The following is a 24,291-nucleotide window of genomic DNA, read 5'->3' as shown; positions in this document are numbered from 1 at the left end:
AAAAAAAAAAACAGGAAATGATATACTTGTCCCTTTGTTTTAGCTGGGACAACCCCCTCTAGTGTGTGTAAGAGGAGTACAAAAAAAAGAAGGAGGGCGAATATATCACTTCCCAAAATAAAATTTTAATTTACCCATGTTTTACATCCAAACAAACAAGAGCTTTTGAGTAAATTACACCGGACCGGGGCAATGATAAAATTGCACCCCCTGTAAGATAATTCGCACCACTGGACATTAAAAAGCGTTAAAGTCTGCCACGTTAAAAAAAAGAAAAAAAAGCGTTACAGTGGTGTGAATTATCCTACAGGGGTGCGGATTTATCATTAACCCGGAAGCCACGTGAAGTTTCTCCCTTTTTTTTCTATTAAAAAGTCGTTTCTGCACGAGAATAGTAGAGTATCGAGTTCCGCGCAAGAAATCCCACACCCGATCGAAATTTTGCAGACTTTTTCAGGTTTGTTTGCTAATTTTGACTGCAATAATTCATATCAGAGTCTTTCATTGCTATTCTATTTAAATATCTAAACTAGAAATCAATCAAAGCTAGTGATTCTCCACTTCAATGGGTTTGATCTATAGAGGATGTTATTGGGTATACAAGTTATAATTGGTTTTATATTCCTCGAATTAAGCACTGAGAATTTGGGCATGTCGTTTTTGGAATGAATACTTTGGTACCCACTAACAGAATTTCAAATCTGATTGTTTTCTTGGCTCTTTGTTTCCTTATATTGAAATTGATGAGATGGGTTTTTGTTATATTTTCCTTCAAAAGAATTGAGTTTAAAGATTGCATCAGAATTTGGTTTGGATGGTTTAGTACATTAATTTAAGGAATTACATGTTTTTCCCTATTTAATCCCATTTTCTTCTCGTTTAAATTGAATTGCACTATCAAATTGAGTCTGTAAAATGTGTTTACAGCAAAAAGGAAGTTTGATTTCTTGTGGGTATGTGTTATTTGAAGAAATTATTGGTGCCCTTAATTTAGAATTCAAGTACAGTGCCTCTTTTTTAAGTGATTGTTATTTTTTGGAGGGTTTTTTTTTTTGTTGTTGTTGGAATTGATAAAAGGGCTTGCGATCTTTGGCATTGTGAGTCTGCATCTTTACTGTATTGCGTCGAAAGATCTCATTACAATATTGTTTTTGTTGGCATAGCACATCATTTTCTAGTAATTAATTATTAGCTTTCTGGTGTTCTTGACCTGTTCCATTTCCCCATTCTTTCAGTCGAATAATCGGTTGGGGACTCCACAATCGGTTGTCATAATCTAAAACAAACAGGGCGTTAAGATTATGACAATCGACTGAGTCCAAAACCAATTATCAGACTCAAATTTACGCTTAATTTTGAGTTCAATAATTGACTTTGGACTCACAATCGGTTGTCTTAATCTTAAACAAACAGGGCCCAAGTATGGGAATGGGAAGCGTGTTTGTGTCTAAAACTCCGGCTTTCAAATCAAAATTCAAACCTAGATTCTTCAGGCTCTTATTTGTGAAGTGATTATTTGGGCACATTGTGTGCAATTGGTAGAGTGGGTCTGATGTCTTTAGCATTGTAAATTTGTAAGTCTGTGGATTAACTGAGTTGGGCTGGGCGATTTTTAGTTTCTTGTTTTGGCTGGCATGTGTGCTATTTTCAAATATCTGCCTTATTATTCTTGACGTTGTTGCCATTAAAAAAGTATTCTTGAAGCAATTCTTCTAGTAATCCTCTAAATGGATGTGCATGTTGTCCTTTGGTTATTCTTTTATCAAATTTATGTTATCTTTTCCAATCTGATCATTTTTTGAGAAAAGGAAAAATTAATTGTTTTTTTTGTTATTTCAAGTAATTGTTGTGCTATCAATGGTAAAAAAATATTATGCTTTTATCAGTTCGAGTTGGATATGAACAAGTATCAGAATAACTGTCTTCTTTATGCAGATGCTTTATTAGATTTTCCTCTAGCTTTGAACTTGAACCTCGTTTTTTGGAGCTTTCTAGTACGCTTTTTTGTTTCGGCAGAAGGCACTTTTTCAAGTGCTTTTGGAGCTTATTGGAACTGTTAACTTTTATATTTGTTCTTTTAATCTGAATTTTATACTTAACCTATTTTAATATCAAACACTACAAATATGGTGTTCATTTTCTGTTTTGAATTTATCATAAAAAAATCAATATGCTGAGATGGCAGGACTTCTCTTCCAGGTATACTGCCCCCGTTCACTTTCTCTTGGTTGTCACTCTGGAACAATTATTGTTGCGGACAGTCAGACACATGTGAATAACCGAGAAACATGATTTCATTTTCTTTAATCATATTTTAATGGCTTAAAAATCAAACCATCAATTACATAGTTGTAAGAATTTTATGTCATTTGTAACTCATTATGGATACAGGTTGGATGTCATTGGCTTGACCAAGATTTTTTCGCAACATTTGAAGGCTCTCAAAGAAAGTATCAAAATAAGTCTTCAGTAGTTTCTCTCAAGTTACTGCACAGAAAATGGTATGTATATGCTCTTTCTTTTCTTGCTTTTGATCCATTTGCATCAACATCCAAGATGAAAATGCAGTTTGCTGTACTAGTATTAGAGTGCATTGAAGAGAAAAAGAGGGGTGATGTTCTTGTAAATTTCACCAATTCTGTGAAAATGATCATTCATTCAATTCAAAAGAGGATTCATGAAAGTTCTATCTATTTGTCAATGCACTATCTTCCTTGCTGGTATAATCTAAAGTCTAAACCTGTTAATTCCAAAAGTATGCCAAAATATTCACAAATTACTCACCCATCCTTGACATGATATCAATTAACTTTTTGGTACCCATTGATTGATTCCAAGGGATTCGCCCTTGGCATTCCTCTCACCATCCCACAATTCACTCACAATGAGCGTTTTATGCTAATCCACATCAACACAACAACTCTTCCATGGAGGAACTCAAACGATCAAAGTCCTATCTGGCATAAGAAATTCTTACATAAACTTGTTTAACCGTTCACTAGTCCACAATTGAGAGGATGAGAAGAAACTCTCTCCCTCACTTCCCATTTCGTTCAGTTGATGAGAGGAGCCTTATTGGAGAAAGACAGTAAAACCCGCTAGTTTTTCTTGCACAAAAGGCTTAAAAGAATGGCAAAGTAGGAAATAGTCCCAAGTGCCAAGAACCTCTGCTTATTTTCTGCTAGGTAACCAACCCTGCCAAAAATCATGCACCAGGGTTGATCCTATCTTAAACTGTAGAACTTGTTGAAAGCTCCAAATTTTTTGAGAGAGAGTTCACACCAACATAAGATGAGTCATCTTATGTTTTTCCCTTTTCAGCATGATACTTCTAAACCATTGAACTGAGTGTTAACCTCTCTTTTTTTCATCTTGACACAGCAAATGTCTTTAGCTAAGGTCATTCTAACCATTTCGTTTCTTATCTGGAACTTCACAGATTGCAAGCCAATATCTTCAGAAATATGTTGCTAAACCACTTTCTGGAAAGTAACGTAACAATATGAAACTTTGTCACTGATTATTTTTGGTGAACAATACATTGCCATGCTTTTTTTCATCATTGACTTCCAAATATCTGAAAAAATGGTTTAAGACATAGTCTGGACAACCAAAATATGATCAATATCTCTACAGACATGCTCATACACTCCAGACCATGCCAACATCTGTAGGTCCTTTATGCAAGGTTTTAAATTTCAGTTTCAGAATGCTTTCGGCCCTCAACGAAACCGAAATTTCAGCCGAAATTTCGAAATTCGGACAAAATCTATCGAAATACAGTAAAGTAATATTTTATCCCATAGAAAATTTTGGCTGAAATTTCGGGATAATATTAAATAATGAATAAAAACCTGATTTTTTGGAGAAATTCCCGAAATTTCGGTCGAAATTTTGTGACGTTTTGACTTCACCCAATTTCGGTTTCGGTCTCGACCGAAACCCAAAATTTCGAATTTCGGTCGAAATCTGAAACCTTGCCTTCATGTTGGCAAAGGGGACTATTGACTTCCAAATATCTAGGAATAATGCTGTGTGACTACAATTTCAGGGTGTAATGTTCTTAGATTAAGATCATAGGATGCTCGAGGGCGCAGAGTCACAGACACAGACACACACAAATAATGGATGGACATTGATAGATAACAATGCATGTGGGTTTGCTTATGGCACAGTAAAGCTATTTTTTCTTTTGGCGGGGCTTTGGGCCCTCCGTAAGTTTTGGGTTCTTCATTAATGCAGGAGTTGACCAGCCTAGTGTGCTGGCTTTACTTTCTGTGCCTTCACCTTTTTCCTGCATGTTCTCAAGTTTGTGATAGTACTGTCTATACATATAATGCAGGCCATGTACATTCGTGTTAAGCGTGATAAGACCACCTATTTTCTGCAATGTGATCCAACTGAAACAATCTTAGACATTAAGCAAAAGTTGCATGAGCTCATTGATCAGCCAGTTAATGATCAACGTTTGATTCTAGTAGCAACTAGCGAAGTATTGGACGATTTAAAGACATTGGCAGATCAGAAGGTACCAATATTAATTTTCCGCCTCCTCTCTCTCTCTCTCTCTCTCTCCCAATTGAGAAGTGTTAAAGTATAAAAAAATAAATAACGCCTTTCTCCAACAGCTTAAGCTATTGGAGAAGTTGGTAAGTTAATATGGTATCAGATCTTATTGTATTTTTTGTTATTTTTGGTTGTCTTCTCTATCTGTTCTTCTCTCCAAGCGACGGTTTCCCCGTCGACCTTGTCTACGATGGTTTCCCCATCGGTAGTTATCTTCTTCGCTTGGCAAACACGTGGCACATATTAACTTACCAACTTCTCCAATAGCTTAAGCTGTTGGAGAAAGGCGTTATTTATTTTTTTATACTTTAACACTCCCCTGCACGTGTGGCCCACTTGGCAAACATGTGGAACATGTGGTCCCACTTTGGGCTAACCATTGCATGTGGATTTTCGCTATCCGGGAGGTTTGAACTCGAGACCTTTGGCTCTGATACCATATTAACTTACGAACTTCTCCAATAGCTTAAGCTTTTGGGGAAGTTGGTAACTTAACAAGAAGATCCTTAATTTTTGAATGAAGCAGGTAGACGGTTGCCACTCTAATCTTTTTTCTAGTATGTCCATTACTTGGACAATAAGTTGAGAATTAAAAGTATGTCATGTATTTTATATATTTTTTTATGTTTTTCTCCTTTTTGCAGGTTGAAAATGACGCTATTGTCGCATTGACTCTGAGAAAAGGTTGCTTTTCTTATCCTGATATGTTTTCATTGCCTATAAGCTTCTTTTTATGAGATGTTATATTTTTACCTAAATTTGCAAATAATATAGGTTTCTTATTTGGTTCTTGGTTAACAAAAGACACGAGAGAATTCTATCTAATAGCAGTCTTAGTTTGAATCAAATTGGGCTTGTTTTTCTCTTTCTAACGGCCAACTCAGATGTCATCAACAAATATCCAGACTAACTGTTATCAGCCATTTGGCTGTTCCTCTTTCAATGGGACAATTTATGCCCTGAAATCACATTCTTTTCAACAAAGCGTTTACCTATTTCACTGACTGAAACTATAGGTCTGACTAGTGTGATCAGCCATTTGGCTGTTCTTATTTCAATGCTTTGACAATTTATGCCCTGAAATCACTTTCTTTTTAACCAAGTATTTACCAAGTTCATTGAGTGAAATGATTGGTCTGATTTTTCCACCTCGAAAAATTGAGATTTTGAGTTTAGTGGTGTTAGATGAAGTAGCGTAATTTACATACCCGATTAGGGGTATTCTTGACATTTCATATGTAACCCTAGTAACACACACACACATATTATGTTTTATGAGAGGGAGAGATAATCTACTCTCTCTCCTCTTTTCTCTATACCTCTTCGCCTCTTCTCCTTTCTCTATCCTCCTCTCCAATGGAGCTTTGAATGCGGTGAACAAGTGGTAGACAAATCTGTGCTGCATCTCTAGTACAATTTCAGCTCAAGAGAATTGTAATGTGTAGGTCTGCCGGGACTTTTACTTACTGGCATTTTGCATTGGTACTATTGCACACATTTTTCATGTGAATTTGTGTATTACTTTTGTTCACTTTATTTATGACAACTGTATTAATTGCTTGTGCATGTATGTCAGAACTGGAACTGATGATTATGTTAATAGTGAGAGAGTGATACTTGCGTGGAACTGATGTCGCATCATTCCGATGTGGTCTTGAGAATTTTGGGAATGCAAATGGACTTTGAGATGCTGAATTTGGCGTGATTTGAATTGATTAGTGGTGATGATGGAAAGAAATGAAGAGCAGAAGGAGAAGACATAAAGAAGAAGAAGAAGAGTTGAAAAATATGTATGGAATGCGCAAGTAGACAAAAGGCTTCCTTCGCCTTATAGTATACTACCTAGACCACCTATTACAATGACAATAATACCCACGATGAGGATGAAACAAATATAACACTAACATACATCACTACTCTCTTTATGCACCTAACAACACTCTCCTCAGGCTGAAGCATATAGATCAGACATGCCCAACTTGAAGCAAGTATCCTGAAGAATAGTAGGCCCTACAATCTTAGTAAAAATATTGATAAGCTAATGTGATGAGAGAAGATAAGTAATCACTAGAAATACATCACGAGCCTTCTCCCTAACAAAGTGCACATCAACTTTAATAGGTTCGGTTCGCTCATGAAGGATAGAGTTAGAGACAATTTGGATTGCTGCTTTATTATCGCAATAAAGAGCCATATGCTGACCAATAGAAAATCCTAACCCATAGATCAGTGAAATAAGCCATAGAAGCTAACATGTGCCATGGGACACAACCTTATACTCTAATATAGAACTAGAGCGAGAAAGAACATACTATTGTTTGCTCTTCCATGAAAACAAATTTCTCCTTAGGAGATAAGGTACAATATCCAGATGTAGAACAAGGATATGTAGCGCTGGATGCGATGAACTGCTGCTAGATGTGGAGAATGGGGTTCATTCTCAAACCGGCCAACCATGCTGACAGCGGGAATGAGAGGGTTTGCACCCTACCATTCCAGTATCGTTCATTAGCTCAAATGACATGCTTTATCTGAGAAAGAAAGATCCTTTTTCTAAATCAAGAAACCTCGAGACCCAGAAGGAACTTCATACTGCCCAAATCCTTAATTTCAAAAATACGACCAAGCTGCCGTTTCTCATAGGTAGTGAAAGCGGCATCATCTCTAGTAGCGATAATGTCGTCAACATATACATGGATAGTCCGAAGGGCGAAGGTCCTGAACAAACCACACATATCAAAAAATATGAGGCTCTATTAGAAAGCAAGGATCCTTATATAGTAAAATCTAAAAAGGAGTATGACCATGTAAAATATGAGAGGGAGTGTGATTAATCAGATAGCACATAGTAAGTATAGCCATCAAACGATAAGTTTTAGGAACATGCATACCCCGCAACAAAGATTGAGTAGCTCCAATAAGGTTTTTATTCTTGCGCCCATCAACCTCATTCTGCTGTAGGGTGTATGGGCAAGAAGACTGTTGAACTATTCCATGTTCTTAAAAACACTGAACAGATAAACAAGGAGGTTTACTCCACAGTTTTAAAACTCTCCCGCATCCGCGTCGACTCACTTTTACCTTGGCCGCGTTCCGCGTTTTGCCTTGCAGAGTCAATAATAACTCCTTCACTCTCCCGAATTATGGCCGCGTAAATCAAGTACTCAGCCGCATCAACTGAGTACTCGACCACGCCGTGCTGAGTAAACTAGGATTTTCTTCGGCCGCATTCCGCTCCGCATCCGCGTTTTTAAACACTGGTTTACTCACCTCCATTGTCAGATCAAAGTGCCTTTATAAGCCCTACATACTGAGTGTAAATCATGTCATGGAACTTGTAAAACATAGAGAAAACCTCATCCTTAGACTTCATGAGATGGACCCAACCGACGCGAGAGTAATCGTCTATGAATGTTAAAAAAATACTAAAACCATCAATAGGTGTGATTAGGGAGGGAACTCATACATTAGAATGAACCAAATCAAAAGAAGATCAACATCGAGCATGCAAGAGGGGTTAACTGCTCTAATGTGTTTAGAAAGTTTGTGTCACATTGAAGCTTTACACTTCTATAAAAGATTTTAATAGTAGGAATCATGGTGCATAGGGACTGAAATTACACATTACCTCAGCTAGCCTTTCCACAAAATTTAAGTCTCATGACTGGCTACAATAGGAAAAGCAAAACTAAAAATGAAAATAAGAAGATTTGCATTTGCGTTAGCAATAACAATTGTTGGGCGACCCAGATCAACATCAAAATAGTACAACCCCCACTCGCAACTCCTCTACCTACAATCATCCTCGTATTAAGCTCCTGAAATGCACAGTGCACAGTGAGAAAGTAAAATATCACAAGAGAATTCAATTGTTTTGCAAGACTACTGACAATAAAAAGATTGGAGGAGAGATGATGAACATGTAAAACGGTACGAAGTAAAAAAATTAGATGATATCGAGATGGTTCCCACTCATGATCAGAGTAGAGGAACCATCAGCTAATTGAAGCCAACTAGGCGTGGAAGGTGGAGAACACACAGAAACTCTGAGACTTGTCAGTTGTGTGATTTGTTGCCCCTGAATCAATGATCCAACGAGAGGACTGGGGTGAGAAAGTGGCAACAAAGGAAGATGATACTAAAGTACCTGGAAGGTCAGCAGCAACTGTAGAGGAGGAAGGTCCTATTAGATCGATGGTATGAGCCTGAGAGAGCAAGTCAGCACAGATCATCTCTGCCATCTCAGTCCTCAAAGATCTAAGCGAGTAAGACGATATAGCAGATGCAACATAGGATAAATCGGTTGTAACTTTGTGAGTGCAAGGAGCGAGCTGGAGCAGAGGAGCGAGCTGAAGGGAGAGCTGATGGCCTATCAGGATATCCTTGTAGCTTGTAGCAACGGTCACTGTCATGACCTATGACTCTATAGTGAGAGCAGGTAACAGAAGACATGGCACATTCACGACCTCCATGGCCATCATGGCCCCTATCAATCCTTTTACCAAGACTAGCTGGAGGGGGATGAGAATTAAATGCAAAGGCAGCACTATCTTGAGGAACAACTGTAGAGCTAGAAATCAGAGATTGACCCTCCTCTGCAGCAAAGAGAATGCTATCAATAGTGATGAGAAGAGGCAGTGGTTGAGTAGCAAGTATAAGAGTCCAGGTTTGTTCAATCTAAAGGATGGAGTCCATCAAGGAACTTGTAAATCTGATGTCTCTCCTCACGTTTAGCAAGCTTAACAGCTTCTTTTCTCAAAAACTCAGATAGGGGCTCATAATATTTGAGCTCTTCCCATGTGCTCTCTATTGAACTGAAATACTCCTTCATAGATCAATCCCCTTGCTTACATGTTGCTTTCGCATGGATAAGTTGATAAACATGGTTATCATGTTCACCAAGAACAAAAGTCGCAACCAACTTGTTCTATAGTTTGGAAGCGGAATTATAGAACATGTCTATCTGAGCAATAAACAAATCCATAAAGTTAAATAGAAAACCAAGGATAATTGAATTATTCGACGTCCGAGTTTGTCTGGAGAGCTCGTCTTGGGTCGAGGTGTAGTTTAAGTAAGGAGGTCCATCTTCATGTGACGTTGCATGTAACGACTGATAATATGAGCTCATTGCAAGTGATTCGATGAAGCAAGCTTAATGGTAGTGAAACTAGTGTGTATATTTTTTTTGTTATTAATGATTTATAACTATCTATAGAAGTTCTATCCATGATAGGATGCACACCAAGAAGCTAAAAAACATAAAATATGTTGAAATATGAGAGAGAGAAAATATCTTAAGAGGCAAAACAGCAAGCACGTTGCAAAAATAAAAAGGAAGCTAAGCATAGATTGATAGCAATCTGCCACAATAAAAGTCATACTGATAGGGACAAAGTGTTGCAGGTGCATCCCTCCAAATTGCAAGGATCAACGGTCAGGATCGTCAGAATCTTGATCAGATTATCCACCACCATCAGATCAACAATCCAACACTAAAGTCTAGGCCCGAAGGTGGGCTGTTGGGAGGCTTGTTGGGGTGTAAAATTTATGGGTATTCAATCGATTAAATCGTAGAGCTATGGGCTGGTTTAGGAACTGTAATTTAATTTATTATTTTTCATACAAGATGGATGATCACTGGTCTAAGCCTGTATGCATGTAACTGGATTTAACTACATGCATTTTGAGTGTCTGATAAGTGTTGGCAGTAGGCTAAGCTCCTTGTTAGTCATAAATTACAGTCTTTCAGGTTAACCCTTATGCTCTTCTCTTCATTTTGCTACAGTTCCGCATTTTTTCTGAAAAATGGGATGCCTTTTTTCTAAGTTCCCATTACTTCTTATTTCATATTTCCCCCCTGTTGAACTTTCAAAAAAAAAAAAAAAAATTCCCCCTTGTTGAAGTATAAATGATTAAATAGCACCAACTCTAACAGCCTAAGCTTTTGAAGTAATTGGTTGCTTCACATGGTATCAGAACTATTGCCTCACAGAAGGTCCTGGGTTCTAAACCCAACAACTCCTTGATATTAAAAATCCACGTGTACGGCCAATCCAAAAGAGGGGCCACATGTGCGACGCTTATGGCCAACCCAAAAGGAAGGGCCACACGTGAGGGGGAGTGTTGAAGTATAATTGATTCAATAGCACCAACTCTAACAGCGTAAGCGTTTGGTGTAATGGTTGTTTCACCCCACTTCACTTTCTGCAGTTTTTCTGCACTTCCAAATGGGAATATATTGTTTGTTTCTCTTACAATAGCATGTAATGAAAGCTATATTATAGGAGATGTGTTTCTTCCCATGTTGTCTTTTACCATACAAATCTTTAATTGCCTTTCTTCCTTTTATCTGTTTTTAGAATTTCTGGTGCCACCTCGTTTACAATGTCAGTAACTGATTATTTGTTCACCTAGCAATAGGTTAGAAAAAACATAAATATTAAGAACTAAGTCAGTTCCAAGCAAAAGCCTGATGAACTGGTCGGACATGTGTGATGGTGGAAGGCATTTCTACAAGACATTTTTGTCTGTAGAAATACATAGATGGGTATCCTTGTCAGTGTGAAGTAGTCACTCCCATGGCTGCTTTTGGCAAGGCATTTCTATAGAAGAAAAGACAACAAAATGCTGAATTTTTTGGCGTTTTTCAAAATATGGATTGACATTTTACCAGGGGGCAAGAAAATGTCCACTTGTAGCATAGCGAGAAATCTCACATATCAAGTCCTCATGTCCATCTGATACGTTGTGAAATAATACCCTAGCGGCACAACACAAATACCTACATCAGAAGCTTGATTTTTGCTTCTTTATCTTCACACATGAAAGAAATTAGGGCAATTTATTGAACATTACCATATGAAAACAAATTGCAAAACTGTTACTTCATCCAGCAAATAACATAGTACCCATTGGAGGGCACTGTATATCTTGATTTTTTTATTATCGTACCATTATGTGTGTTGTGACTGTTCACTCTTTGGTGCTTGTGCTTATTCTAGTTTGTTACTTTTCCAGATGACAACGAGTTCGAGGATGTCAACATCGTACGGCCAGATGATTCTATTCATTCGCGTGATGCAGATAGCGGCTTAAGTTGGTAATAAAGTAGAATTTGCTTCAAAGCATGCTTAACAGAAGACAATATCGTAGAGAGACTTCCCATGTGAGAGAACTATTCTGGTGATTGATGATGATTGTTGACCTTTCCTAGTTGTGAACTTGTGATTGCCCAACTCCTTTATTGTACCCAAAAAAAAAAAAAAAAAAAAGCTTATTTCCTTCAATGAATCTTGGCTTGTTAGAGACACTGAAGAAACAAAGAAAAGTTGGTTGGCCATGTCTGAAAGGAGAAAAACCAACCAACTTACAATTTATTTCTTTGGAACTTTCCTAGTTGTGAAAAGTTGGTTTACCCAACTCCTTTTATTGTACCAAAAAATGCTTAATGAATCTTGGCTTGTTAGAGACTGTGAAACAAAAGAAGGTTGGTTGGTCATGTCTCAAGGGAGAAAAAACTACAAATTTACAATTTTATATCTTCTGAACTATTCTGTGCACTGTGGCTTCTAAAGGTTTTTGAATATATGGCCACTTCTCATAATCACAGGACTCTAATATTTGTTTCAGGTCATACGAGACTTCTAAGTTTTGCAGCTACTGGTGCATCATAGAATCTTTTGAACATGTTCAGTTTCTGTTTCTGTTTTTTATTTAAATGAACATTCTGAAGGAGAGTTACAACTGTCCTAAACACATTTTCACCTTCCTAAACTCTACCTTAAAACTTTTTTCTAATTAGCAATTCCCTTGAAGCTATCAGCAACCCAAAAAAATAAAATAAAGGTTAATGAAGTAGGAATTGCCATTATCAAAGTGGCAGAGAATGCAAAATCAATGGATCTCATCACAGGTCCCCTTATTATTTTTTATTCTTTTTGAATGGTGATCCATTAAGAGATTTTACAAGGTGAGTGTGGCTTAAGTAGAGTGGGACCCCCTTCACAGGTCGATCCAAACCGTTCATTTGTCGGCTGTACCCAGTAAATCATCTCCATATGAAGATTTTAGCCCTCCGATCTAAAGAAATTTCTATAATCTGCAGTCCCTCTACAAATCAGAGGGTTAGGATAATCCTATGGACATGATCTACGGGTTACAACTTATTTACCTTATGGTCCAACAAATGAACGATTTTGATCCCATGTTAGAATGGATAACGTAGGGCCCTCAGGGACCACTAGATTTTGTTGGGACCCACATCAGGCTTGTAATGGTCAAAATCATGCATTGATCAGATGACCTTGTCATCCAATCAAGGGGGCCAGATTGGATCTATAAATGGCTAGAAATCCACCAATTAGATGATCCGACCGTCAAAGCAACTATTGGGTCAGGCGATCTATTTATCCGACGGTCATTATCATTCAATAATTTAGATATTTAAAGCATAACGGTGGGGCCCACCATGGAAAATCTGATTTTTCGTCCACACAACGGATAAAATGGAAAACAAGTGAACTTCTTTAGGATATTTCGCTCGTTGTCTGAAGAATCCAAACAGGTATGAAGCTGAAAAAAATTATCTCTTTTCTGGGTTTTCTCTTTTCTCTGGAAGCTTATCATTTTTATTGTATGAACTGAAAAAATGATCTCTTTTTATTGCTCCTTTCTGGGTTTTCTCTCTTCTTTTGAAGCTTCTCATTTTTATTGTATAACCTGAAAAGGGATCTCTTTTTATTCCTCTTTGCTGGGTTTTCTCTCTTCTCTTGAAGTTTCTCATTTTTATTGTATAACCTGTTTGGAATTTTGGATTTACTTCACTTCTCTGCAATCAGATATGACTCCAAGTCTCCAACTGTTGTTAATTCTCCTAAAAAGATGTGGAAAATTATGGGTTTTGATCTCCCAAATTGATCGAGGTGGAAATCTTACTGAATTTTGTTATATGCTTCTTTCTCTGTTATTCTGTGGTTATAAATTTTAATCTCCATTTTGTAGCAGTCCTAGTCTGCAGACTTTGAATTTGAATGCTATACATGAAAAAAATGATATGATTTTGCTCTTCTTCTTTTTTTACTATTATTTCATTCCTCAATTCCTTGTCGAATAGGTTCACATTTTTAGCTCATTCTCATGTTTTAGTTTGTTTAAGCTTTGGATGTTTTAGTTTTACTATCTGAGTTGTCATTAATTGGTTTCATTGAAAATTTTAGGGAATTTTCGCTATGGATTTCGTAAAGTCTTGAATTGATTGATGCAAGAGTGTTGGTTGGGGGGCAGTGGAAAGCATGGCCTCCTTCAATTTTTCTACATCATCGGAGATTTACCATCCAAGGAATTTTAATTCTTTTCAGAATTTTGATCGATGCTCTGACCGTAGTTTGATTTGTGAGTTATGGCTATCACTCAGTAAGAAGAAGATAATTAGAAGAACAGTAGTAAGATGTTATGGCTTTTGTGTTGATTATAGACCAGAAGATCCATCGAACGATTGTGTTTCAAGAATTCCATCTTTTTCTTTTTCTCATTGTGTTCAGACATGTGGTCGGCCTAATCTTAACCATTTCAGTAGGTTGAAATGCATCAAGATCACTGGATTGGAAGGGGCCAGTGTATCTGTGCCTGCATCTGAATTAGTCGTTCAATCTGAGTTTAGTCAAGTCGATAATGAAATGAGATCGTTGGGCGGTGAGAGCTTGATTTTGAAGAATAAAAGTTCTAATGTTGTAGAAAATAAAAATGCTGCACACAAAGTGGCAAAGAGGAGAGGAATAGAACTCTGGAGGCACTTTCCAAGTGTGAAGAGAGAAATAGAAAGAAAGGCATCAGTACCTGTTCCTAAAAGGACTGAACAACCATTCGTGTATAGAAGAAATCACAGGGAATCAGTTTCTTATGTCGATAATGAATTAGGGGTGAAGAGAGCAATACCAGAAAAAGCATCAAAATCCAGTTCTAGAAAGACTGGACAATCAGCTGTGTATAGAAGAAATGATGGGGAGTCAGTTTCTTATGTCGATAATGTGTTGGAGGAATCACTCTCTGCAATTAGGCCCGAGTCAAGCGTGGAGCATTGCAACTCACTTTTGAAAAAGCTAGAGCATAGTGGCAATGACAAGACATTGAGCTTTTTCGAATGGATGAGAAGGAATGGAAAATTGAAAGAGAATATAACGGCCTACAACTTGGCCCTCCGAGTACTAGGAAGGAACGGAGATTGGAGTAGAGCTGAGGCATTGCTTCAAGAGATGACTACTGAGTCACATTGCGAACTCAACTTCCAAGTGTTCAACACTCTCATATATGCGTGTTATAAAAAAGGGCTCGCTAAACAGGGAACAGAGTGGTTTCATATGATGTTAGACAAAGAGGTTCAGCCCAACCTTGCCACCTTTGGTATGCTCATGAGCCTGTATCAGAAGGGTGGAATTGTCATGGATGCTGAGTTTGCCTTTGGTCAGATGAGGAGCCGTAACCTGCATTGCCACGCTGCTTACTCTGCGATGATTACGATATATACACGGTTGGGTTGGTACGATAAATCAGAAGGGATTATCAACTTAATGAAAGAAGATAAGTTGGTTCCAAATTTAGAAAATTGGTTGGTTCAGCTTAATGCTTATAGTCAGCAAGGTAAATTAGAGGAGGCCGAGTTGGTATTGAAGTCAATGCAAAAAGTGGGAATTTCCCCAAACATTATTGCTTACAACACACTTATCACTGGATATGGAAAAGTGGGTAATACAGACGCTGCTTGCCGGATATTCAAAAGTCTCCAAAATATCGGCCTGGAGCCTGATGAAACAACTTACAGGTCCATGGTTGAAGGTTGTGGTAGGGCTAACCATTACAAAGAGGCAATGTGGTATTATAAGGAGCTCAAGCATTCGGGATTTCGTCCAAACTCTTCCAACTTTTATACAATGATAAACTTACAAGCTAAGCATAAGGATGAAGAGGGTGCCATCCAAACTCTCAAAGATATGAGGGTGATGGGCTGTCAATATTCGTCGATCCTCGGTATTCTTTTACAAGCATATGAAAGGGTTGAAAGGATGGATAAAGTCCCTCTCATTTTGAAAGCTTCCTTTTATGATAACATATTGGTAGATCAGACTTCTTGTTCGATTCTCGCCATGGCTTATGTCCAACATGGCTTGTTGGATGACGCTTTGCGGGTCCTACTGGACAAGCAGTGGACGGATCAAATTTTTGAGGATCACTTGTACCATTTATTGATATGTACCTGCAAGGAGGAGGGTTCTTATGAGGATGCCGTTAAGATATTTACTCAAATCCCCAAATCTGATTCCAACCCAAATCTGCATATAATATGCTCTATGATAGACATTTATAGTTCGTTGGGTAGATTTAATGAAGCTGAGAATCTTTACCTGAAGTTAAAAGCTTCAGAAATTATGTTGGATATGGTCTCATATAGTGTGATTGTGAGGATGTATATCAAAGCTGGGTCTCTGAAAGATGCTTGTTTGGTTCTAGACATGATGGAGAAACATAAAGATATAGTTCCCGACACTTTTTTGTTCCGTGACATGCTTCGAATTTATCAACAGTGTGGCATGCATGAAAAATTAGCAGATGTTTACTACAAAATATTGAAGGCCGGAATTAAGTGGGATGAGGCAATGTATAACTGTGTCATAAACTGTTGTGCCCGTGCTTTGCCCGTGGATGAGCTCTCTCGACTTTTCAATGAAATGCTTCAATATGGATTTGCCGCTAATATTATTACCCTCAATGTTATGCTTGATGTTTATGGAAAAGCCGGTCTCTTTAAGAAAGCCAGGAAGGTTCTTTGGATGGCTGAAAAGCTGGGTTTAGCTGATGTGATTTCTTACAACACTATCATAGCGGCATATGGGCAAAACAAGGATTTTAAGAACATGCGATCTGTGGCTCGGAAAATGCAGTATGTCGGAATTCCCATTTCCCTCGAAGCCTATAACTCTATGTTGGACGCGTATGGAAAAGAAGACCAACTCGAGGAATTCACAGATGTGATGCAAAAGATGAAAGACGCTAGTTGTGTCTTTGATCATTACACATACAATATTATGATCAATATTTATGGGAAAAGGGGTTGGATTGAAGAAGTTTCTCATGTACTTGCTGAATTGAAGGAACATGGACTGGAACCTGATTTATGGAGTTACAACACTCTAATTAAGGCATATGGGATTGCCGGGATGGTTGAAGAGGCTGTGAATGTAGTGAAGGAAATGAGAGAAAATGGGATTGAACCTGACCACGTAACCTATTTCAATCTTATTGGTGCTCTGCAAAAGAATGACAACTTTTTAGAGGCTGTTAAGTGGTCACTGTGGATGAAGCAGATAGGAATGTCAAGCTCAAAATACTGATTAACCGCACGCACTTGTTCAAATAGTTGCGCCATGGCATGGCACTATTCATTCCGAACGGTAAGGCAGTTAATATTGTCTTGATTAACTATTTACAGGGAATTAAAAGTTGACTTTTTATCATCTCTTGCAAGTTCTAATGGATTGTAAATTTTCTTGCCCGGCCCTTATGCTCTCGGTCTTTACTTAATCATAAAGGACCAACATCTGTCCAAGCTTTCTGTTCAGGGCCTAGTCGCACAAAATGGAAGTTAGAGCTAGTCCTGGTTGGGGAGCTGGGTGGGTGGTTCCCAATAAATTTAGAAAGCGGGGGGTGCCTTTGAAAGCCATGTATAGAGTGATATTAAAATTTTAATATTTTTCCTTTTTGGTGCAATACCTAAGAAAGAGTTTATTGATCCAGGAAACTGTATAGAGTAACAAGAACAAGCTGTCCCGTAAAGCAAAATACAATTTAAAAGTTCATGCTCTATAAAGGTACCACTACCCCAGTTACAAGCTTTTTCCGGTCTAATCCCTCTCTTGCCAAACCATCTGCCATCCAAATGGTTCTTGTGATGTGATTGAATTTGGCGATATTTTCTACTAATGTTGAGCATTTCTAGAACATAATTTGCTCTTCCATGGCCATGGGTAAAGATCTTATGGTGTATTGTATCACATTGTTATTTTCTTCATATTGACTAAATTACAGAAATTGACTTTTTTGGGTTGTGTTTATAGAAACTTAACACAACTAGTTGTGGAATTGACAAAGGCTATAAGTAGAACAATAGTTATCGAGATAAAGGTAGCATTATTGGAATCACATGATGGTAGTTAGTGGTATGAAAGGGAGGAGGTTCAGAATCAGTAACATGAGCAATATTCTGTACTAGGAATGGCGCATTGGGTGAAGGATTCTTGGTACAAAGGTTAAGATCCATCATGAACAAACAAAAGAACACAAACTGAATTTGTTGAGAACTCCAAGACAAAATTCCTATTTTGTACAACTAAAATTCAAACGTTTGGAATTCCGTTTTTACTCCTGCAGCTTCTTTCTATTTCATTTGAACTCCAAGCAGGAATTAAATAAATTGAGGTGGAGGCCCTGCCCCTGCTCTTAAAACCTGGATAAAGCTCATGACGAAGCTTCTTACACATAATTTTGGATTGATGGGACTGAGAACTCCATCAGATGGTGCAAATGATAACCCAAACTCCTTGATGCTTCTACATAATATTTCCGGTAATTCACCATTTGGTTTCTTCATTTGCATGGGTTTTGCTCTGTTACTTTCAGTAATTGTTTGCTTAGGAGTTTGCATTTGTGATAGTAGGAATTATATTATGTTTGGTGAAGTACATGAATTTTTTGCTCGACGGTCATGTCATTTTCTGGTCCTGCAGGAGAATGTGATGCTAATGAAGCTGAGGCAAACGTGTTGTTATTGGCCCAAGATGGTTTATGTAAATGCAAATTTCGGATACATGGATGATTTAGACACCCCTCGCTTAGCAAGGGAATCCACAGTTGTAGTCTTGGAGATGCTTTTACAAGAAAATAAGGTTCAAGAGTCGATGTGATCCTGGCCGGAAAGTATAAAAAAGTATAATTTTTAGCAGAAAACTGATCGGATCCTAGTTGATTACTACCATAGGACTTATCTATAAAATACCCCACATAAAACAACTGCAAGGGATTTTTTTATAGAGAAACTCCTATTAATAACTACATGCTTAGAAATTTGCAACAATATACTACGCGGAACCTCATCTCCTTTTTAAAAAAAAAATAACAAAAAACTATGTTACTGGCTGTTGTGCATATGTCTTGTATACTGGCATTATTCAGCACCCTAACGGACTAATGTGTGCAACGCACACACGGGTTGAGCTGGTGGTGCAGGGGGTAGCGCCTTTGTCGGGGTTTCTGGGCGGCGCCTCGAAAGGAAAATTTAATTTTAGGTTCTGTGCTGTGTATTTCGGTAATTTTCGTGATGTTGTGACATTCTCCTCTCCCTTTTTTACTTCCATGACAGAATTCTCCCTCTCCTTACAGAACCGCCTTTCCAATCCATCTGTTTTGATTATCTTTGATACATCAAATATGTTTTATTTATTTTTTTACTTTTTCCACATATATTGGTTTTCTATTTTACTTATAAGTTAAATTCCAATTTATTGGTTTTTGCGAGGATTTTTGTGTTTATGTAAAGAAATTCTCGCAATGTGGTGTGAGAGATGCAGGGTTCAAAGCAGGTGAGGTTACTCTATATATGTTAATCGTGAAAACACATTGTCCTTGTGAGACTTCTGTCTATATCTTTGATAAGATCTATGCCCTTTAAGTTATGTGCTTTCTGCCTTCCTGAATTTTGAGTTAAATCCTGTTGTTTGATTAAAATTAGATGGAAAATGAATCATTGTTGAACTTGATTCCTATTTTAAAAAAATTGTACCCGGATTGTATGGTCCATTGAAAAATTGAATGCTATAGGAACTAATTGTTTTCAAATTAGTTTTATGAACTTGGAAAGTGATGAATTTTGAAGCGAAGTTTGATGGGTTTGCCCCAGTATTTGTTGGGTATATAATATAACCCATGTATGTTCTAATATAAGCCCAATAAGATAATGGACCGGTGTAGTGGGCCTATTTGGGCTAGAGCCCACTAACCTATTAAAACCCTAGTGTATCTAATATATATAGGAACTGGAGGCAACAAACTTGGGATTCCAAATTAGATACCTTGGGTGTAATGCTTCAAGCAACCTCTTGCTTGACCTAATTACTCTAATAGTATCAGACTGCAGATTTCATCAACCACACGTATGGACCCCTCACTTTTCAGAATTTTGATTGTTGATTGTATGAGAGATTTTCATCTTGTTATTGTTTTTTTCTGTTTCTTGCATGAATATTGTTAGGTTTATGTGAGTGATGGATGGGAAAGTGGCCACTTGAGTATTGTCTATTGTCATAGGTATATCATTAGAATGCTATTAAGATTTAAGAATAATTACCCCCACAAAGAAAAAGATCGGTTGGGTGTTAGGTGGAAGAATCATTTTCATCCCATGCATAGCATGGGCCACAATCTCAACCAGGTCCATGCATATGGTGGGGTCTACATTTTACCCCTCATGTTTTGATGGGCTGGGGTCCATTGTTTTACACCCATGCATAGCATGGGCCAAGAATGCTATATGAAAATGTCTGGTTTTCCACTGCAAATTCAGTTTTGGCACTACTAATTTAATTCTGCCACAATTTCACCTTTTTAATTGGGAGAAATGGGTTTAAGATGGAGATTCTTAGGTGCGGACCACCATATGACACCCCTAATTTGATGGCTTGCAGACCATTTACACGCATGCATAGCATGTGAGGTTTCAACCATCGGATAGGATGAACTAGAGGAGGCTCTGAAGGCTAGTTCTCATATGGGTTTGAGAAGCAAAGTAGGTAAACTGATGGGTTGAAGAGATTTTGAACAGTGTGTTTCACTATACGGGTTGAAGAGATTCAGAAGAGCTTCATTCTATTACAAACTTTAAATAGACATGTTGAAGATACTTAATAGTTATAAAGAAAAGTGTAGCTACACGTACAAAAAAATCAGCTCCACATGATCATCCCAACCCTACGATTTCTCGAGGCAAAAATAGACGTGTAAAAACCTCACAAATCTGTCCATTTTTTCCTCCACAGTTTGAAGGGTTGGGATGATCCAATGGAGCTGATTTTTTGGGCACACCCTATCAATGTGAGGGCCTATCTCCATTTAAAAAATAAAAAATAAAAAATAAAAATAAAATAAAATTGTGAGGGCCTATCAAATGAATGGTTTCGATCACCCAAACAATGTGGGGCCCACTCTATTTTAAGCCGACGGAGTAGCTGAGTTAGCTACCCGTATGAGTAGCTACACTTTTCTCATAAAGAAATTTAATAGTTAAATGAAATTTTAACATAGATAAACATGAATAAGTTAATAGTTTTAAAGAACTTTACATTTATAAGTTATATAATAGTTAAAATAAACTTTACATTTATAAGGTTTTAAATGACCTTGGGAGCTGCCCAAGTTTTTCTGTTATATATAGTAAGCAGGGTATTAAGTAAATAAATTTCTTTGGGTTAGGCTAGGGTTAGGAAAAGCCAACAATCTGGGTTAGCGTTGGGTTGAGGCTAGGGGTGCAAATTTGGCCCTGTCAACCCTGACCCACCCTGAGCCCGAACAGGGTCAGGGCTGGATTTTCCAACCCTGACGGCCTAGGGTTCATTTTTTTAGACCCTGATTCAGGTCGGGTTGGGTTCTGGGTTAATGCCTTGGGTTACCCTGACCCGACCTGACCCTAAGTTTTCTATTATAGAATTGAACCATCTGTGCATGTTTCTTTTGTTAATGTTTTCTATTATCTTGGATTGATATTTCTTTAGATTATTATTATTAATTGTCTCTGTTGCCCGTCATGTTGAATTCATATTGTCTTATTTTGTTCCATTTCTCTGTTTATTGATCATTTTGTTCTATATGATACGTGGTTGCTTTATTTTTGGCACTCTTAACAGGTATTTACACTAGGGTCAATCAAGGCCAGCCCGGCCCTATCCAATTAGGGCGGGCCAGGGCCGCACTAAGCCCTGTAGGGCGGGCAATGGGTTGACGTTTTTCGGCCTTGACTCAGGGTCAGGGCGGGTCAGGGCCGAGATAATGGGATCCAGGGTTGGGTTAGGGTTTTGAAAAACCCGACCCAACATGACCCTATTGCAACCCTAGTTGAGATCTTGGGCAACCCGACCCATGCCCAAATTTTATCATGATTTTATTGTGATTTTTATATTTTTTATTTATTTATTTTTACCTTGGCCCTACCCCAACCTAATTCGTTCGAACTCGACCGAACCCAATCCCATTTGGAAAATCGGGCTGGGTTAGGGTTGAGTTTTTGGGTCCTTGGGTTGGGCTAGGGTTAGCCTCAAGCAGACTCAACCTGGCCCGAGTTGCTTTTGGGTCCTTTGGTTGGGTCAGGGTTCGCCTCAAACCGACTCAACCCGGTCTGACTTGCGTCCCCACTCAAACATATATCCAAAATTTCTTTTTGACAAGTTAGATAGGGAAGGCGTTATCAGCACAAGCAAGTGTTGATATTTGCACAAACCCCGCTGTCTTTGGATATGTTGATATTTGCACAAAACCGGTCTCTCCCTGTCCCTCCACACACCCCTCCGCAACATGAACGGTTGGTAGGCCTAACAATTAATTTGTTGAAATCTTTGAAGAATGTAGGCCTCACACATATTTTTCAAAATGAACTGTGCCGCCTACACCATAGGATGATCCAAACTGTCCATTTGACGGGCCACAACATAAATAGGTTGTGCCACAAAATATCATTTCCATGGGATGATCCTAGCCCTCCGATTTAAAGAGAAAGTGCATATTATGTAAACCTCTATAGATTGGAGGGCTAGGATCATCCTATGGAAATGATAATTTGTGGCACAACCTATTTACATTGTCACTCATCAAATGGACGGCTTGGATCATCATATGGTGTGGGTGGTACAGTAACATTAAGGACCAATTGTAGGCCCCACCCATATTTTTCAAAATGAAGTGTATGCACACCATAGGCCAAGCCGTCCATTTACTGGGCCGCAACGTAAATAGGTTGTGCCCCCAAAAATTATTTCCATAGGATGATCACAACCCTCCAATCTATAGAGGTTCCATAATATGTAGTTTCTCTTTAGATCGGAGGGCTAAAAAATAGGAAATGTAAAGTAGGAACTATTTTGTGTGCAAGATCGGCAAGACTTTGTTATATGATGAATTTCTTATATGATCAATTTTGCTTCAAAATTTCAGCCAACCTTCCAAAACGGGCTGGAATGAATTTGGTACCCTTCATTCTAATTACTTGATAGACAGTCAGATCAAGTAAAGGTGGATCCCACTTTTGGCCAATCACATCAGCCAAAAGTGGGACCCACTGTAGCACCTCATTTTATAACATTGATAAAGATTAATATTATGGTTGGATCTCATAGCAAGGTTTAAAATTTCGGCTTCGGTGGTACCGGTTTCGGACCCTGAAATTTCGAAATTTCGGTCGAAATCTGGTACAAAAATGGAAACTAATATTTTATTCAATATTAAATTTCGGCCGAAATTAAATTACCAAAATTTCGGTAATTTCAGTAATTTCGGTCGAAATTTCGGTGAAATATTAAATTAATTAAAAAAACAGATTTTTTGGGTCAAATTTCGAAATTTAAAACCATGCTCATAAGTCATAATTAGACCTGGCAAACGGGTGGGCCGGGCCGGGCCAACCCGTAGGTGATGCGGGTGCGGGTCACACGGGTTGGGTCAGGAAATGACCCACATTTTTGCGGGTCAGAATTTACGTGATCCGCGCCTAGCGCGGGTGGGTCACCCGCAAATTCAAAGCATTTTTTAATTTATTATCACTTCGAGGAAAACAAATTTGTCTGAAAAGATGTTTCTTTTATCTGAAATACATTTGGCTCCAGTAACATCCTAATCACTTGTAATATTGAAACAACATCCTTATTTTCCATGGAAATGGCATTTAAAGGACGAGAAAAACTTGTAATATTGAAACCACATCATTATTTTCCATGGAAATGAGTCATTTGAAGAACGACTAAAGGCCAGGAACTCACAAAGAACAACAAGACATGGTAAAAGGCATAAAAGACTTTGGGTCTTTTTTAGTTTTTTTAAAGAAATAATAAAAACAAAAAAAAGGCATAAAACCCATGGGTACCCATTGGTTGACCCGACCCGACCCGACCCATGGTTTTGGGGGTCGGGTGGCCCGCGGGTCTGTTTTGGCTGGCCACTAAAACCCGGACCCGTGCTCGCAAATTTGCGGGCAGGTCGAGTCAACCCGCGGGCATGGGTCAGTTTTGCTAGGTCTAGTCATAATGGCCTATGTGATAGACGATCAGATCAAGTAAAGTTGTGAGTCACTCCTGCTTTAGTGGATCCCATTTTTGGCTGATGTGAGCTGAACCTAAATTGTGATAAAATGAGGGGCTATAGTGGGTCCCACTTTTCGGCTAATGTAAATAAATTGATTGATAGGCGTTGCTTTGGATTTGCCCAATGATAACACATCATATAATCCAAACATCCAACCATTAATGAGGCTCTCTCAGCTATTCTTCTTTCATTTAAGCAGCAACTAGAAAATCAAATCAACATTGTTGCTTTGGGCAATCTCTTAGCAATCTTGGCACAGCCAAGTGGTGGAAGTGCTAGAAGAGGGGGAGGTGGTGGTGAAAATGCTGGAGGAGGAGGAGGTGGTGGTGATGGAAATAT

The 24,291-nt window shown here is 38.2% G+C and overlaps 2 protein-coding genes across 5 annotated transcripts; both read left to right on the top strand.

Annotated features, from left to right (window-relative positions):
* The first annotated feature begins 300 nt into the window (after nt 1-300).
* Nucleotides 301-12,038, top strand: LOC143856749 (Ubiquitin-like superfamily protein). Of its 2 annotated transcripts, XM_077367024.1 has the most exons (6): nt 306-457; nt 2,200-2,271; nt 2,392-2,501; nt 4,343-4,528; nt 5,211-5,250; nt 11,584-12,038. In XM_077367024.1, the coding sequence occupies exons 3-6, from the start codon at nt 2,499-2,501 to the stop codon at nt 11,667-11,669; spliced, it is 315 nt and encodes a 104-aa protein (XP_077223139.1). In that variant the 5' UTR covers nt 306-457; nt 2,200-2,271; nt 2,392-2,498; the 3' UTR covers nt 11,670-12,038. The 2 variants fall into 2 exon arrangements, with proteins under 2 accessions (XP_077223138.1, XP_077223139.1); XM_077367023.1 differs by lacking the exon at nt 2,200-2,271 and having other exon boundaries at nt 301-457.
* A 1,045-nt stretch (nt 12,039-13,083) lies between these two features.
* On the top strand, nt 13,084-18,486 carry LOC143856172 (Tetratricopeptide repeat (TPR)-like superfamily protein). 3 transcript variants are annotated; one of them, XM_077366277.1, is made up of 4 exons: nt 13,084-13,129; nt 13,782-17,009; nt 18,017-18,180; nt 18,342-18,486. In XM_077366277.1, exon 2 carries the CDS (start codon nt 13,857-13,859, stop codon nt 16,947-16,949), a length of 3,093 nt encoding a protein of 1,030 aa, XP_077222392.1. In that variant the 5' UTR covers nt 13,084-13,129; nt 13,782-13,856; the 3' UTR covers nt 16,950-17,009; nt 18,017-18,180; nt 18,342-18,486. The 3 variants fall into 3 exon arrangements, with proteins under 3 accessions (XP_077222392.1, XP_077222393.1, XP_077222391.1); XM_077366278.1 differs by lacking the exon at nt 13,084-13,129 and adding an exon at nt 13,136-13,487; XM_077366276.1 differs by lacking the exon at nt 13,084-13,129 and having other exon boundaries at nt 13,136-17,009.
* The last annotated feature ends 5,805 nt before the right edge of the window (nt 18,487-24,291 follow it).

This window comes from Tasmannia lanceolata, unplaced genomic scaffold (assembly GCF_043159265.1).
Source record: "Tasmannia lanceolata isolate RefF3 unplaced genomic scaffold, GAP_Taslan_0.1 ptg000023l, whole genome shotgun sequence".
Lineage (NCBI taxonomy): Eukaryota > Viridiplantae > Streptophyta > Magnoliopsida > Canellales > Winteraceae > Tasmannia > Tasmannia lanceolata.
This window is presented reverse-complemented; position numbering and strand designations above follow the sequence as displayed.